General features: G+C 43.5%; 2 protein-coding genes across 4 annotated transcripts in view; both read left to right on the top strand.

The window, feature by feature from the left end:
- The window catches only part of KLHL29 (kelch like family member 29), a 405,698-nt gene that overhangs the window by 369,534 nt on the left and 19,893 nt on the right, over positions 1-16,271 (top strand). For all 3 annotated transcript variants that reach the window (XM_061372334.1, XM_061372335.1, XM_061372333.1), the window contains 2 exons: positions 631-811; positions 13,677-13,870. In XM_061372334.1, the coding sequence (XP_061228318.1) occupies positions 631-811; positions 13,677-13,870 (375 nt within the window). The remainder of the gene's footprint in view (positions 1-630; positions 812-13,676; positions 13,871-16,271) is intronic.
- The window catches only part of LOC133222549 (uncharacterized), a 146,788-nt gene continuing 138,736 nt past the window's right edge, over positions 8,220-16,271 (top strand). Inside the window, exon 1 of the mRNA XM_061372352.1 lies at positions 8,220-9,395. Coding sequence (XP_061228336.1) covers positions 8,405-9,160 — 756 coding nt within the window. The 5' untranslated portion in view covers positions 8,220-8,404 and the 3' untranslated portion in view covers positions 9,161-9,395. The remainder of the gene's footprint in view (positions 9,396-16,271) is intronic.

Genomic DNA, 16,271 nt, shown 5'->3' with positions numbered 1-16,271 from the left:
GAAGCTTCAATCAGAAGTTAAAAATGACCAATATAAGTATTTCACTGGAGCATCCTGAACTATTTCACCAGGGTGGTACATCTGATTCTTTTCTTTATCAGTTAATGAAAATAAATTAAAAAATTGTCTCTGAAAATTAGACATTAAGCCTGCAGTGCAAGCACTGACTTTATTCTGCCCATGAATGTGTTCCTTCAGTCTATCACTGTGTTAAGTATTTTAGATTTCAGACTGGCCTGTGTCTCGCAAGCCAAGATAGGCTGTGGCTCCTGACACCTTCCTGCAAGTGTTGCAGTAATTGAATAGACTGGAAGTTACTTATGAACACAGAAAAGGGTCTATCCCCTTATGCACATGTCCCTCTCAGTCTGACATCTTGATTTCTTTATGTCATCTTATTAAAAAAAACACAACTAAACCCAGCCTTTGGGGCACATGAATAAATGACACAGATATGCATCATCGGAACAGATGCTCACCATTGAGGGTGATTTATTTTAATTAGTCAAATGTCATTTGAAGATTTTTTACTTTGTGACTGGCTTTGATTGCTGTGTGCAAAGCTGCTGCCATTCCAGGATCTCACATAATTCTCCCCTTTTCTTTCCCTCACCCGCACATCGGTGCCAGGTGGCATGGAGTCGGGTGTCACGCTCGCTGATGTCTGGTGTTACATGTCCTTGCTCGATAACTGGAACCTCGTGTCCCGCATGACAGTCCCAAGGTGTCGACATAACAGTCTGGTGTACGATGGGAAAATTTATACCATTGGAGGGGTCGGTGTGGCAGGCAACGTTGACCATGTGGAAAGGTAAAAAAAGAAAACACAAAAGCATGCTGCTTGCTGGAGCTTTTTCTTCATGCTATGCTAAAGGAGCAGTACTCTTTTAAAGGACACATCAAATAGGCTGTATTTGTTAAAATAAGCTTTTCTAACAGCTAAGAAAGGAGGACTATGCAGGATTAGATTTCTTTTTAAAGCTTCTTTTTAAAGCTTCAGTGGAAAGCATTGTTTCAAAACCAAAGGTGAAAGCTGCCAGTTTGTTTTGTCGGTTTGCTCAGGGGAGCAAAGAGAGGAATTAAGCTTCTTTGGACACTTTACACAGATTATACAATGAACTAATAAACTTCCTTTGAATTTAGTCCTGATGAAAGTCTTTACAACCACAATAATCCTTTTTGTAGTGTTTTTTTTTTAAACCCCAAAAAAGCAACAGCAAAGTAAGTTTATCACGCGTGCTCTCCTGCTATAGGACCTCAGCCTTGGCCTGTCTGGAAGGAAGATCCTCCCTTTGGTGGTCTTGGTTTGGAGCTGGGACCTGCCAAGCACCGAGTAGAACAATGGCTAAATGGAAGCAGTTTTGAATTCTTGGCTGAGAGGGAGGAGCTGACTGGAGATGGGAGAGAATGGAAATTAATCTTTTAAAAGAGACTCCAGATATAAGAATTGCGCTTTTCTCTCATGGAACTTAAAAAACAAGGAAAGAACAAAAACATAAAAGAAATATTTCACAGGGTAGAATTCCAAAACCAACTAATTTCATGTCAACCATAACATTCAATAAAACCACAAATTTTATATACATACCGATGTTTTCAGTAAAAAATAGAAGCTGCATTGAAACATGGTATGTGAAAAGATTCCATTCCAAAATGACCAATACAGCCCTAGCCCCTGCCCAAACACTTCAAAGTGCATACATTTTTGTATGCAAATGTATTTTGTATTTCAAATGATACGTTTTCGTGAAATGTTCTTCCATAGTGAATCTGGCAACCAAAAATATGAGGGATATTTTTCCCTCTTTCTCAGTTTTAATTGCTGAATTTCAGTACTTCAGCACCTTTTTGAAGCAGGCCAAGGCAGAAAGGGATAGGCCTAAGACAGATTTTTCTTAAAAAAAAAAAAAGTACATTTTTCAAAAGGTGAGGATTAAAGGTGCTTTCCATCTGTTATTTTGGGATTTTGGCGCTGCAACATTTGTGTTCCATTCGTGCAGGGGTTGGTTTGTTCTTTTCTCATTTAGGCAGATAGGGCAAACACTGAATGCCAAAATCTGTATTAAAAGTTTATTAATGTTTCAAAGTCAAACACACAGGAAATCAGAAAATGCCAAAAATAAAGTTTTCTTCCGCCAATCTACTTTTTGGCACCAACTTTAATCATATGATGACTTTTCTTTCCCTGGAGGATTTCTGCCTAGTTCAGTGCATGGAATAGACCAGTTGTCTGTATGTATGGCCAGGGAGATCTTACCTGGTGCTGAGTGGCCACCATTCACATATGGCTCTAGTTTTGTGTTCCTCTGTCTTCACAAATTTGGCACTATTTGACCTAGGAGACACAGGTGTGACAAATAGCCCCTGGAAAAGACGTGTGCTGTGGGACAAGGTCTGTATGCAGCCTTCCCTCCCATCCCAGGCACAGAGCTGATGCTGGTGACAATGCTCTCAACAAGTCAGGGAAATGCAGACAGCGAAGAATGAATGCTAAATCATAGCAGTGAATGCAGTGTGTGAGCATTGCCTCCCTCCTTAACCTTTAGCATAAGAGGGCAGTACCCTCAGGACTTGCTTCAAAAGAAATCATAACGTTTTATGCAGATTTATGTACGATTTCTGAGGGTGTTTGTCCTGTAATTTAAGTCAATACATTTTTAACTAGCAGAAGTGGTTTTGTGAACGTAGGAAGGAGCTGGGTCTGTTTAGCTTGGAGGAGACTGAGGGGTGACCTCATCAGTGTTTACAAATATGTAAAGGGTGAGTGTCAGGATGATGGAGCTAGGTTTTTTTCAGTGATGTCCAGTGATAGGACAAGGGGCAATGGGTGTAAACTGGAGCATAGGAGGTTGCATGTGAACATCAGGAAGAACTTCTTTACTGTGAGAGTGACAGAGCACTGGAACAGGTTACTCAGGGGGGTTGTGGAGTCTCCTACATTGGAGATATTCAAGGCCCGCCTGGACTAGTTCCTGTGTGATGTACTCTAGGTTACCCTGCTCTTGCAGGGGGCTTGGACTAGATGATCTTTTGAGGTCCCTTCCAACCCTTGGGATTCTGTGATTCTGTGAAGGAGAGAGCCCAGTGTTTCAGCCCATCTCTCGATAAAGATGAACATCAAAATAGTGCTGTGGGTATGTGTCTTGGTAGATGCCATTGCTTGGGTCTCGTTTCTGTTTCTGCTCTGATTCTCATGGCCTCTCTTTAACAAAGCACCCCAAATGTCAATCACTTGAATGAACTCCAAATCAAGCAAAGTCACCTCCTCTCCTTCCTTCTCATCTCAGTCACCCAAGCCCTTGCCACAAACGACCTTGCAGCCTGCAAAGTCGCACGCAGGCCCTCAGCTCAGGGAGAGCAGCCGTGCTGGTTTGCAATTGTAACGAGCCCACCAAGAGACTTGGATGTGGGAAAGGAGCAGATTTCCTCCCTATCATTTCAGTGCACGCTGTCTCAACCACAATAAGGATGTCTTGTCATGGGGATTTGCTAAACCCGTGGTTATAATTAATCTGCTATTGTCTATAAAGTGAGTTGTGAGACAAAGACATGGAAAAAGTGCAACATGGCCTCCTTTGGGTTATGCCAAGAAATTAAAGAGTTTTGGGGATGTTTTCTTTTCACTCTTTGTATTAAAATGGTAGTGGGGGATGACAGAAGCAAAGCATGACATGGTTGAAACTGTGGGGTTTGGAAAGGGAATTTCAGGGTCTGCTATTAGAAATGCAGGTGAGAAAAAGCAGACCCTTGTAGCTGTGCTGAGAAAAGTTAGGCCTTTTAAGACAAAAGCATTTGCCATTCGGATGAGGCAGCTAGTTTGTGCAAGTTCAGGAATTTTAATCACTGTACCCCTTTTTGCAAGAAGTAAGTCTTTCTGAATTTGGATGGCAACTCTAAAAAAAACACATGAAAATACAAACTGAAGTCACTTTAATTACTGCTGTCTTATGCTCAGTTAATGCCCACTTCTTGACTGTTTCTTCCTCTCCTAACCTCAAGAGCTACAGGCAACTGAGGTTCTCCCACCATATTTCTGTGTGGGCTGCACATTGCTCTTCAAATATTGTTTTGCTTTCAATGGGACACTGAGATACCACCTCTTAGGAGGGGGACACCTCTGTGTCATTCCAGCAGGTCTTACAAAAGCACTATATTAAAATAATGTGACATGATCACATGCTCCAAATCACATGATGCCAAAAATTACATTTACTTTTGAGGTTAACATTGTTCCCCTCAGTGTTGGATTTCAGGGTCGCACACTCTTGGGTTTCAGTTAGTTTTTCACCTCAAAGGTTGCATCTGACATTATAGCTCTGCTGTCCATCCAGATGGAGGTATGGGGGCTTACCCAGGCCTAATACACAATGTGGTCCTCGGCTGTGCCACCAGTGTGAAAGGCAAGGCACTGGTCACCCTCACCCACTGGGCCACCTACCACTTTTCATTGTCCACATGCAGCTTATCTTTCCCAACCACATTTTGCTTTCTGCTTGCTCAGTTAGCTCAAGCGTGTCCATGGTCAGCTTTGGCCAGATTTTGATGCATATTCACTGGCATGGTGGAGGGCATGTTTCCAGTCCAGAGCGACTTACCGTGACCTCACCTCAGTTAGCAGCCCCAGAGCAAGGAGCCTACAGGGTATTTCACCACAGTGGGTCTTTGAAGACAGAGAAAATAACATTTTCTCCCAGTTTCCTTCTTGTTTTCCACCTGTTTTTTGCTGGATTTTTTTTAATATTTCATCCTAAGTCGTTAAACTCTCACAAAGATGTTTTTACTATATTCCGTTTTTAAAAAACAAATGTCAGACCATCTTAGTTATACATGCTGCCACCTAATTCATCTTCTGCACCATTAGAAAGCATTAAAGCAAGGAGGGACCACTGGACCCCTAATGATTTATGGCATCAGCTCCTGAGCTCCTGTCTCTGTGGTTTTGGTTGTGTCATTGATGCTGAAAGGTGCAGCCTCAACCAGAAATTCTGATGCCACTTAAATCAGTGGGTGTTTTCCCATCAGCTTCAATAGGGCTGAGATTTTTTACCTTTTTTCTGCCATTTGTCTGTAAAGAGGCAGTAAAAATTCTGGCTCGATGGATAATATTACAGGACTATCAGTCACAAACAGATGAGTAGGAGTCTTTCGTTACTCATCTTAAAACAATATGCATGTGCCAGAGGGGCTGAGTTATATGTCCATTTCTGTGGCTATACATGGGTATATGTTCAGGGAGAGTTATGTTTTTGGAATGAGTGTTTAGGGAAATAACAGCATGGCTGCTGTTCTCCATCAAGCCCCTCTGGCAAGTTTCTGTGTGACAGGGAGCAAGTCATTAGGTGTTAGGCAAGAGGGTATTACACTTTCTGTCTTTTTCTGAGATATGAGTTGAGTCGGGAGGCAGTGAAATGAAGTGGATCCACAAACTAGGTTTTTAGATAATGGATGGGCCCTGTAATATATGCAATTTGAGAGCTGAGAAGACTGCATATGCTGACAAGACAATGTATGTGACTAAAAGTGAGGAAATGTGGGTGCTTTGTGGTTATTATCTGTTTGAAGGACAGGGAAGATGAATCCCCTTGACCTGACAGCACTTCTACAATAGGGTTGTCTAAAATTGGAAGATTACTTTGGCTGGCAGTCTGTACCTGGAAGACTGTCTAAATATTCAGTGTAACAAGTAAGCTTTAGAAGCTTTAGAAACTGCTTCAGAACCTGCTGTTTTACTGAGATGTGGTCACACAGGAATTAGGGCTTCTCCCCAGGAAAAGGTGGTGTAATCAATAGCCCAACTGAAGTGCATCTACAGGAGTGCACAGCATGAGCAATAGGAGGAGCTGGAAGCCATTGTGCAGCAGGAAAACTAACAGCATAGTTCCTTCACTGAAACATGGTGGGATAACTCACACAGCTAGAGTGCTGAAACAGATGGCTGTAAACTCTTCAGAAGGGATAGGCAAGGAAGGCGAGGCATTGGGGTAGCCCTGTATGTTAGGGACTTTTGTCCCTAGGTGCAAGTAACTCAGAAGGGCTACAATGATGCTGCGAGAGAGCAAATTAGAAGGGTCAAAGCCCAATTAGAACTTAACCTGGCTACTGCTGTAAAAAAACAATAAACATGTTTCTGTAAATACATTAGCAACAAAAGGAGGGCTAAGAGAGCCTCTGTTCTTTGTTGGATGTGGGAGGAAACACAGTGGCAAAGGCTGAGGAAAAGGCTGAGATGTCTACTGCCTTCTTTGCCTCAGTCTTTACTAGTAAGACCAGTCATTCTCAGGATACCCAGACCCTGATCTAGAAGTCAGGAGATGGGGAGCAAAAAAAGTCCCCACAGTCCAAGGGTAAATGGTCAGTCACCTGCTACACCACTTAGACACACATGGCTGTGCGACCAGATGGGATACCCCCAAGATTACTGGGTCTGCTGATGAAACTGCTCACCGAGCCACTTCCCATCATTTATCAGCAATCCTGGCTAACCAGGGAGGTCCCAGCTGACTGGAGATTAGGAAATGGGACATTAACCTAAAAGAAGGGACAGAAGGAGGGTCCGGGGAACTACGGACCTGCCAGCCTGGCATCAGTGCCAGGGAAGGTTATGCAGCAGATCATCTTGAGTGCCATCACATGACACATACAGGACAACCAAGTGATCTGGACCAGTCAGCGTGGCTCTGTGAAGGCAGGTCCTACTTGATTAACCTGATCTTCTTCTGTGACAAGGTGGCAGATTACTGGCTGAGGGAAAGACTGTGGGTGTTGTCTCCCTAGACTTCAGTAAAGTTTTTGACACCGTTTCCCACAGCAATGTCATGGAGAAACTGGCTGCTCATGGGTTGGATGGGTGCACTCTTTGTTGGGTAAAAAAAACTGGGTGAACGGCTGGGCCCAAAGAATGGTAGAGAGTGGAGTTAAATCCCATTGGAGGACAGTCTCAAGTGGTGTTCTCCAGGGCTTGGTACTGGGGCTAGTTCTGTTTATTATCTTGAGGGTATATTCTGGTTAATATGTTCGAGGTAGGAAGGCTTTACAGGGGGATCTGAATTGGTGGGCCAAGGCCAGTTGTATGAGGTTCGATAAGACTCAGTGCCAGGTCCTGCACCTGGGTCACAACAACCACATGCGATGCTACAGGCTTGGGGCAGAGTGGTGCCCAGTGGAAAAAGCTACCTGGTGGAAAAGGACCTGGGTGTGTTTGTTGATGGCTGGCTGAACATGAGTCAGCATGTGCCCATGCATCCAAGAAGGCCAGTTGGCATCCTGGCCTGTATCAGAAATAGTGTGGCCAGCAGGGCCAGGGCAGTGATCATCCCCCTGTCTGGGCAATGGTGAGGGTGAATATTGCATTCAGTTCTGGGTACTCGCTACAAGAAAGACATTGAAGTGCTGAAGTGGGTCCAAAGGACAATGAAGCTGGCGAAGGGCCTGGAGCACCAGTCTTATAAGGAGCAGCTGAGGTTGTTTAGCCTGGAGAGAAGGAGGCTCAGGGAAGACTTTATCACTCTCCAACTACCTGAACGGAGGTTGTAGTGTAGTGGGGGTTTGTCTCTTCTTCCAAGTAACAATTGATAGGACAAGAGGAAATGGTCTCAAGTTGCTTCAGGGGAGGTTCCGATTGGATACTGGGAAAAATTTCTTCACTCAAACGGTTGTCAAATATTGGAACTGGCTGCCCAGGGAAGTGTTTGAGTCACCATCCCTGGAGGTATTTAAAAGAGGTGTAGAATGCTCTGACCACACCACCCAAGTCTTGGAAGGCAGACACAGGGACTGTGACAATGAAGTCGTTGGACCCACAGTAGGAGAGAATCTGGTTCGAGACCATCTTAAGAACCTGAACATGCACAAGTCCATGGATCCTGATGAAATCCATCTGCAGGTACTGAAGGAGCTGGTGAATTCAGTTGCTAAGCCACTGTCCATCATATTTGAAAAATTATGGCAGTCAGGTGAAGTTCCCAACAACTGGAAAAATGGAAATATAACCCCCATTTTCAAGAAGGGGAAAACGGATGACCCAGGGAACTACAGACCAGTCAGTCTCACCTCTGTGCCTGGCAAAATCTTGGAGCAGATTCTCCTGGAAGGCATGCTAAGGCACATTAAAAACAACAAGGTGTTTGGTGACAGCCAGCATGGCTTCACCAAGGGGAAATCCTGACTGACCAATTTGGTGGCCTTCTATGATGGGGCTACAGAACTGATGGACAGGGGTAGAGCAGTTAACATCATCCACCTGGACTTGGGCAAAGTGTTTCACACTGTCCTGCATGACATCCTTATCTCTAAATTGGAGAGACATCAATTTGATGAATGGACCACTCGGTGGATAAAGAACTGGCTGGATGGCTGCATGCAAAGAGTTGTGGTCAATGGCTCAATATCCAGCTAGAGACCAGTAATGAGTGCTGTCCCTCAGGGATTGGGGTTGGGACCAGTCTTGTTCAACATCTTTGTCGGTGACATGGACAGTGGGATTGAGTGCACCCTCAGCAAGCTTGCTGATGACACCAAGCTGTGTGGTTTGGTTGATACGCTGGAGGGAAGGAATGCCATCCAGAGGGACCTGGACACGCTTGTGAGGTGGGCTGATGCCAACCTGATGAAGTTTAACCATGGCAGGTGCAAGGTCCTACAATTGGGTCAGAGCAATCCCAGGCACAGCTACAGGCTGGGCAGAGAAGAGATTCAGAGCAGCCCTGTGGAGAAGGACTTGGGGGTGCTGGTCAATGAGGAAATGAACATGAGCCAGCTTCAGTGTGCGCTCGCAGCCCAGAAAGCCAACTGTATCCTGGGCTGCATCAAAAGCAGTGTGACCAGCAGGTCGAAGGAAGTGATCCTGCCTCTTTATTCTGCTCTTGTGAGACCTCACTTGGAGTATTGTGTGCAGTTCTGGTGTCCTCAACATAAAAAGGACATGGAACTGTTGGAACAAGTCCAGAGGAGGGCCACGAGGATGATCAGGGGACTGGAGCACCTCCTGTATGAAGATAGGCTGAGAAAGTTGGGTTTGTTCAGCCTGGAGAAGAGAAGGCTGCGTGGAGACCTCATAGCAGCCTTCCAGTACCTGAAGGGGGCCTATAGGGATGCTGAGGAGGGACTCTTCATTAAGGACTGTAGTGATAGGACAAGAGATGACAGGCTCAAACTTCAATAGGGGAAGTTCAGATTGGATATAAGGAGGAAATTCTTTCCTGTTAGGGTGGTGAGGCACTGGAATGGTTTGCCCTGGGAAGCTGTGAATGCTCCATCCCTGGCGATGTTCAAGGCCAGGTTGGACAGAGCCTTGGGTGATATGGTTTAGTGTGAGGTGTCCCTGCCCATGGCAGGGGGGTTGGAACTTGATGATCTTAAGGTCCTTTCCAGCCCTAACTGTTCTATGATTCTATGTGGTACTTAGCGACATGGTTTAGTGGTTGGACTTGATGATCTTAAAGGTCTTTTCCAAACTATATGATTCTGTATCTCTATGATGTCTTCAGAAAATTAAATAAATAGCTTTGTCCAAGGATAATTTCTTAAGCCCCTCAGAACAGTCAAGAAGAAAACAAAAAAGACAAAAACCAGCAATCCATTAATGCGATTTTAAACAACATGTGAATTATCTGGTGAGCAGATCAGTATGCCACTGTACAGCTTTATTTTAAATAGCAGCTTTCCTACAAATAGATTTAAATAATGTATAAGAAACTGGAGGGTGCATGTCTGTAAGCAACTAACTGTGGTCTAAGGATTTTATAATGTGAATAAATGAAGATACGCATATAGCTGTTTAACCTAGAAGGGGAAAAATTAAGAGACTGAGGAGAGGAAAAAAAAGTGTTTTCAGGTACTGAAGAGATTAAAAATTAAGAAGGCAGAGAAGCGCATGGCACAGCTTGAAATGAATGGTTTTCTGCTGTTAATACCGAGGTGATAGGGAAAGAGCAAGAAGGGAGGCATTGAATGAGATGAGTGAAGCAGTAGGAAGATCAGGTCTACTGATGGAATCCTAGGAGTGGAGAATTGTGGAAGCCAGCAAGGTAATTTCTGCGTGTGCTCTCAGTCCTGGACTCTATTTTCTGCTGAATCAGATGATTTGTCATATCATGAGTACATAAATAACATATAAACCAGAGGATAGTGACTGCACAAGGGTCAGGTGAGACAACGGTTCTTGCTGCACATGAAGTGACAGGCCAGGGGACACATGTCCTGCATGCATGGGAAGTCTGATGTCTGGAGCCTGGCAGGGCCATAGACAGCAGGATTGCAGGGACTGCTCTGAAGGTAGAGAAAGGTGTGCAAGGGGATGTGTGTAAAACCACACGTGAGTCCATAGCGTACAAGTACTGCAAAACCACGAGTCAGTCATGAGAAAGGAGATGTCCTTGAAGTTTCAAGTTCAGGAGGTTTCATGGGCTTGGTAGGCCCATAGCCAAGACAAGAATGGAAACACCAGGACTAGAGGGAGCAGTGGAGGAGAGGGAAGGAAAACCTTTGCTTGGCATGAAGCCAGCTCCCATTAAGTCTCCATCTACAGCTTCAAACAGGGAAATCAAATGCAAAGCTTGACTAATGGAAAGAGATCAATGTGATTATTCTTTAAATCAGTTCTCTCCCCGCTGGCCCCTGAGCAGAGCCAGCATTAAAGGCAGCTGAGGAGCCCCAGTAGCACTAGTGGCAGTGGAGTGACAGCAAAACCAGAGATGATACAACACATGGAAAGGCCCTAGGGCAGAGAGGTAAAGCAGGTGTCATTATTTCCTGTCCTGGAAGGTTACGAAGATTCAACTTTATTCATTTTTAAACCAATTTCGTTAATCTGGTGCAAATCCTTGTGTGAACATATTAGGAGCTGACTTGCGATAGACCAAAATGATGGAAACCTGCCTTGCAGAGACTTAAGGAGCTTAGACTACTTAGTTTATCACGTACAAGGTGAAGAGGTGACTATTATTTTCTACAAGTCCATATGTGAAAGAGAGAGATTTGGTAGCAGACAGCTTTATAATCCCAACAGGAAAAAAAAACTACTTACTTACTTTCTCATGGGTGGGAGCTGAAGCAAAACAGAGACTAGAAATCAGGTCTACAGTATTGCAGTGAGGGAATGAACCAGAGGAATAAATTTCCCAGGGGGATGGAGGGACTTGATGGACACATATCAGGAAGCCTTGAAGGCATCATCATCTTCAGCCCCAGGGGTAAGTTAGGTTTGTAAGAGGGTTGCTCCACTGTACAGCCCATGTAAAACCCACATTAGATGTCTGTGTTACGTGGACAGGGACTTGCTTCCACCTACTTTACAGTTCATTGATTTTTTAAACCAAATGACCCTCAAGACAATAGTGGGGGTTTTTTAAGCTCCACTTGCACCTGTATCCAGTAGATTTGCAGCCTTTGGCTTTCAGCAGATGAAGTGAAACCAGCCATTCATGGTTTCCCAGTGACAGATGCAGGGTGGGAGAAAGAAAGATCAGTTCTATCATCATAAGGCATAACTAGAGAACAATGAAAGTGGGTGAAAAACAGGGTCTGGGGGACCTGAGGTCCCAGTAGTGATATTCATCCAGAAAAAAGGATGATTGTTTCTGTAATTGGATGCTTTCTCCAGTGTTCCTATAGACATTGGTCCTCAGACACACCCAGCCTACAGGATATGTGAAGGATGTAACCCTTCCTTTCCAAAAATGTATTCGAATGATCAGAAAGTCATTGGGAGGAACACATCTGTTTTGGGAACTGTGGTCTGCCAGGTACTTCTGCCAGTGCCAGGAAAGGCAGTGTAGCCACTCATAATCCCATCTCAAGCCTCTTCAACTGTCCACAAACGTTCCTGGTGCTAAGTCAGATTGGATGGTGTGAGACAATATATATTGAGTAACAGGTATAATTTGTATCTTAGAAGCCAAGGTGCTAAAAAGGACCATTAGGTCAGTTCTTGGCATTATTGCTTTCCCTTTTCTAACCAATTATAACCAATTTCTTAACCAGCTTTTAATAAGACATCAAGAATTAAATAATCAAGCCCCAAATTATTGCTGTAGATGAGTTAGCAAAATGTGACCCAAAAGCAGTGTACAAAACTATTTTGCATATCTGCTAGTATAGACCAAGTGCTGCCCCAAGTGCTGTGGGCAAATGCAGGAGATGCAGCATATGTTGCCTTCCTTGGAGGAGGCGCTTGTGCATTCAGAATGCATCTGCAGGCTTAGGTTTGGTACTAAGTGCTAAGAATCAGCCCAATATAGGTGTGTCGTGTTGATTGCTCCCAGCACCGTGTTGTTTAATCTTGTTATATTTCTCCCCTTTGATCACTTGTTGTAGATGAATTTAATTTCTCGGTAACTAATTCAGAGCATTGTACAAGGCAGTTCTCCATGCTCATTAGAAGGGACTTGCCTAATTTTATTTTTTTTTAGTTAAAGTTTGCTTCCCTCTTGCTTTTGCCTCAGTTTTATGACTGTGTTAATTACTTTCAGTTCTATTACTTGGAAACTCATTAATGTGTCTTCATTAGGAACATTATTCTTGTGCTGTTTCCACCATTTATAGAATTTCACCCTTTTATTGTCCCCAGGTTTGGGCAGTGAAAACTTGAGGGACATGTTACAAAGGGAAAAATCCCTTGTTGCTAAATCATTTTTTACAGATGGGTTCATGGCCATGGATTCATTTCGTGTTTGCATATTGCATATCACTAATACTAAGAGCAAAAAGCCTGAATGGGTGATGAGAGCTTCTGTTCTTGCAGTCAACAATTCTGAATAATCGCTATGCAGGAAACTCCTATTTGACTGAATGTGCCATTACATGGAAATATAGAAGCCTAAAAATCATGTTATTTTGTGCTGTCTCCCAGACTCATTTTAGAGCAGCTATTTGGATCCCTGCCACATTATCTTTAAAGGAAAAAAAATTGACGTCTGTGCTTGTGACATTGTCTAAAATGAATCTTCATCCGTGGATTATTAACTGCACATCCCTTATGGTCAATGGCTTAATTAAATCAGATACTGACGACCTTAAAACTAATTTAGCACTTTCATGCCTACTCTTTTCTGTTTGCTTCATGTCAAATATGGATGCAATGGTGAAATCTTATTCCAGCATTACTGTTTGCAGCATCCTGCAATGAAGCACAGTAGTTTGGTTTGTACAATGAAAATTAAATGGAAGCAGCTCATTCTGGCACAAAATGTACATCACTGGCCAGTTAACCAGAGGAAAAAGAGCTATTGCGTTGCTTTATGTGCAGGTGAGATGTTTTCCACAGGCTGAACAACTGAAGAACATTAACAGTTGCCTGCCTGCAGTCTCTATTGGATATCACTGTACTGATTTGCAAGAATAATCTCATTGTATACTCATTAAAAGAAATAATTACTGGAAGACATCTTAACAAAGATGTCCTGAGTTTCTTTAGCTTAGCCTATAATGAGATCTGAGAGGCATATACAGAAAACAGAACCAGCTTTTTCTGGGCTTTCCTCAATGTTTTAAAAGCTTAGAAAAAGCATTAATTACACCGAGTGCTTGAATTTGTAGGATGTTAAAAAGTACATTTTCCACCTCTGCTTTTCTTCTGCTTGTCAAGCTGCCTTTCTGTTGTATCCCAGCCTGCTTCCTCTACCTGTCTATCTTGCCCAGCATTGTGTCATCTCAGCTCATTCCAGCTGCTGTTCTCCTAGGTACGATACAATAACCAACCAGTGGGAGACCATCGCTCCCCTGCCAAAGGCCGTCCATTCAGCTGCCGCGACTGTCTGTGGTGGGAAGATCTACGTCTTCGGTGGGGTGAACGAAGCCGGACGAGCTGCAGGGGTCTTGCAGTCCTACATCCCTCAGACTAATTCGTGGAGTTTCATAGAGTCTCCCATGATCGGTAAGGGATGAGTGGTGTCAGAGTAAACCCGTAGTACAACAGAGATCTCTGCTACAGGCATTTTAATGCCTTTGCAGAAAGCAAATGAGTTGGGGGGTGGGGGAAGATACATTTATGACATGTTGGCAGGAATGCATAGTATATTATACCAGAGAGGCAATTATCTGGATCTTTACTGAAGGCAACTGTCACTCATTAATACAGCTAGTTATCAGCAGAAGTGATGAGTTCAAATTAGAGGAAAAAGGAATGCAGTTATTGGGTATGGACAATTAGTAATTTTAGATCCAAAAGAAATTGCAAAGTGCAGTGAAACTTCATCCTGGCGTCATGTGTTGCTCCATGCGGTTTAACACCACCATCAGTTAATGGTTTATTACTCATGGGTTTGTTAAGATGCCGCCTGTCCTGTGGGAAGTAGCAGTCATTCTTAACTGGGATTTATCAGTGGTGTCCACAGGAATACAAGCTTCAGAGGCTGAAACCTCCAAGATACGTAAGTTATTAGAACCGTGTTTGTAGATTATAATGCCCCCAAGCTCACTGAACATTTTACTGAACAAAGAGCAAGACAAGAGGCCAAATTTTACAATGTACCAGACAGTGTCAACAGTGCAGACTTCCTTCCAAAATGAGGATATGGCTCATAAGTTTGCACCTTACTTGCTTTCTGTTATGATTTGCACCGTGAGTGTTTAGGTTGCTTTTGGAAACATGGTTTGGTGTTCAGCCTCACAAGGATGTCACTGCAGACTAACAGCCAACCTGGCCCACCCACTCTGTGCTGGGTGACTATGGGCAGCCTTCAGTCTGGCTATACTTGGCTGCCGAAGAAACAGCACTCATACAGTAAAAGAGAAGCTGTTTTGTGGTGGCTTACTTTGGCATCCTAGATTAATAGAACAGTTCAGGACCTTTAAAGCTCATCTAGTCCAATGCCCCTGCAGTGAGCAGGGACACCTTCAACTAGACCGAGTTGCTCAAAGCCTCATCCAGCCTGAACTTGGACATTTCCAGGCATGAAGCACCTACAACCTGTCCGGGCAACCTCTTCTGGAGAGATTGTAGATACCTCATGCCTATATCACCACCCTAAACCTCTTAGTCACATTGAAACTGTGACATGAGGTTTTTAAAAAATCGTGGTCTCATTATTGAGCCTGGTAGAGCCATAGGAGTGGCAAGTAACAAGTTATAGAAGCACAGTTATAAGGTATTCAGGTAAGCTTTGAGAATATTCAGAAAGCTAAACCAAGCTGTTCTTTATATTGTAGCTTGTTACAATTATTTTGACTCTCTTCTTGGGGTTCCCTAGTAGATCAGGTCATGAGGAGCTGATACAGTCACGGTGTAGCCTCCCCTATGCAGAAGGTGCTGCAGTTTTTCAGCCCCCTTGCTGCTGTTTGTGTCCAGCCTAACATAACATGACATGCATATGATGCAGCATGAAGCGCCCAGCAGGAGGGCGTTAAGCGGCAAAAGCTATGTTTATGTAGTACAGCAATGCAAACAACCTTATTGCCTGGCTTTTTCTATCACGTGGCTACAGCTGCTGCTGCTCATTTAATCCACTGACTGACAGTATGAGGTTTTCTGGACCCACAGCTTATTGCAAAAATGAATGCATTATGCAAAGAGGTATTCCTTTTCCTCACAAAAATAGTGCAAGTGCCACAGGAGCTAAGAAATCATTCCCTGGGCTCGTTATTCTGCCTAGCAGGCATCAACACCAAGCATGCTTGGAAAAAATGATTCAAACCATTCAGAGATGGGTTCGTCACCTGTTCTAATAGACGGGTGCTATTATTTCCTAACAAAAATACATGACACCAGTGAAGTTAAAGGATGGTATTCATGTTTTCTTGGTGTAATCAAAGTTAATTAGTTAAGCTGAAAGCATAAAATACATGATAAAATGAGGAGTTGCTGTGTCTTTGCTGGGAAATGTATAATGTCAATTTATTTGTAAATAAAGTAAAATAACACAGAGCCTAAAAAATGGCACCCCATGGAGAATGTCTGGGAAACTGCACTGATGTGATGCATGATCTTCACTAAAAGGCAGTGGGAATATTGAGATTATATACTTCGATTTCTCCATCTCTACAAGAACCGTATTGTCACCTGCATTTGTAAAGTATCCCCTAGAAGTGGATGCTACACCAAGTACGGTACAGTCTAAACCCAACAAGGGAGTAGAAGGACCCTTGGAGTGCTTTTTGCAAAATGGAGCTGAGATGAATTGTGGGATGATCACTGCTGGGATGCCTTTGACATCCTCAGAACTTTTTTGTGTTGATTTGTGAATTCTTGAGGTATCTCTCTGAGCTAAGGCAACGGAGCTATCCTGTGGTGAGTTCTGCTGTTTAAGGTCACCCCAGATATCAGTGAAATCTGTTTG

This window comes from Neopsephotus bourkii, unplaced genomic scaffold (assembly GCF_033783945.1).
Source record: "Neopsephotus bourkii isolate Nb327-2 ecotype Australia unplaced genomic scaffold, CSIRO-AGI_Nbou_v1 NB_1600, whole genome shotgun sequence".
NCBI lineage: Eukaryota > Metazoa > Chordata > Aves > Psittaciformes > Psittacidae > Neopsephotus > Neopsephotus bourkii.
This window is presented reverse-complemented; position numbering and strand designations above follow the sequence as displayed.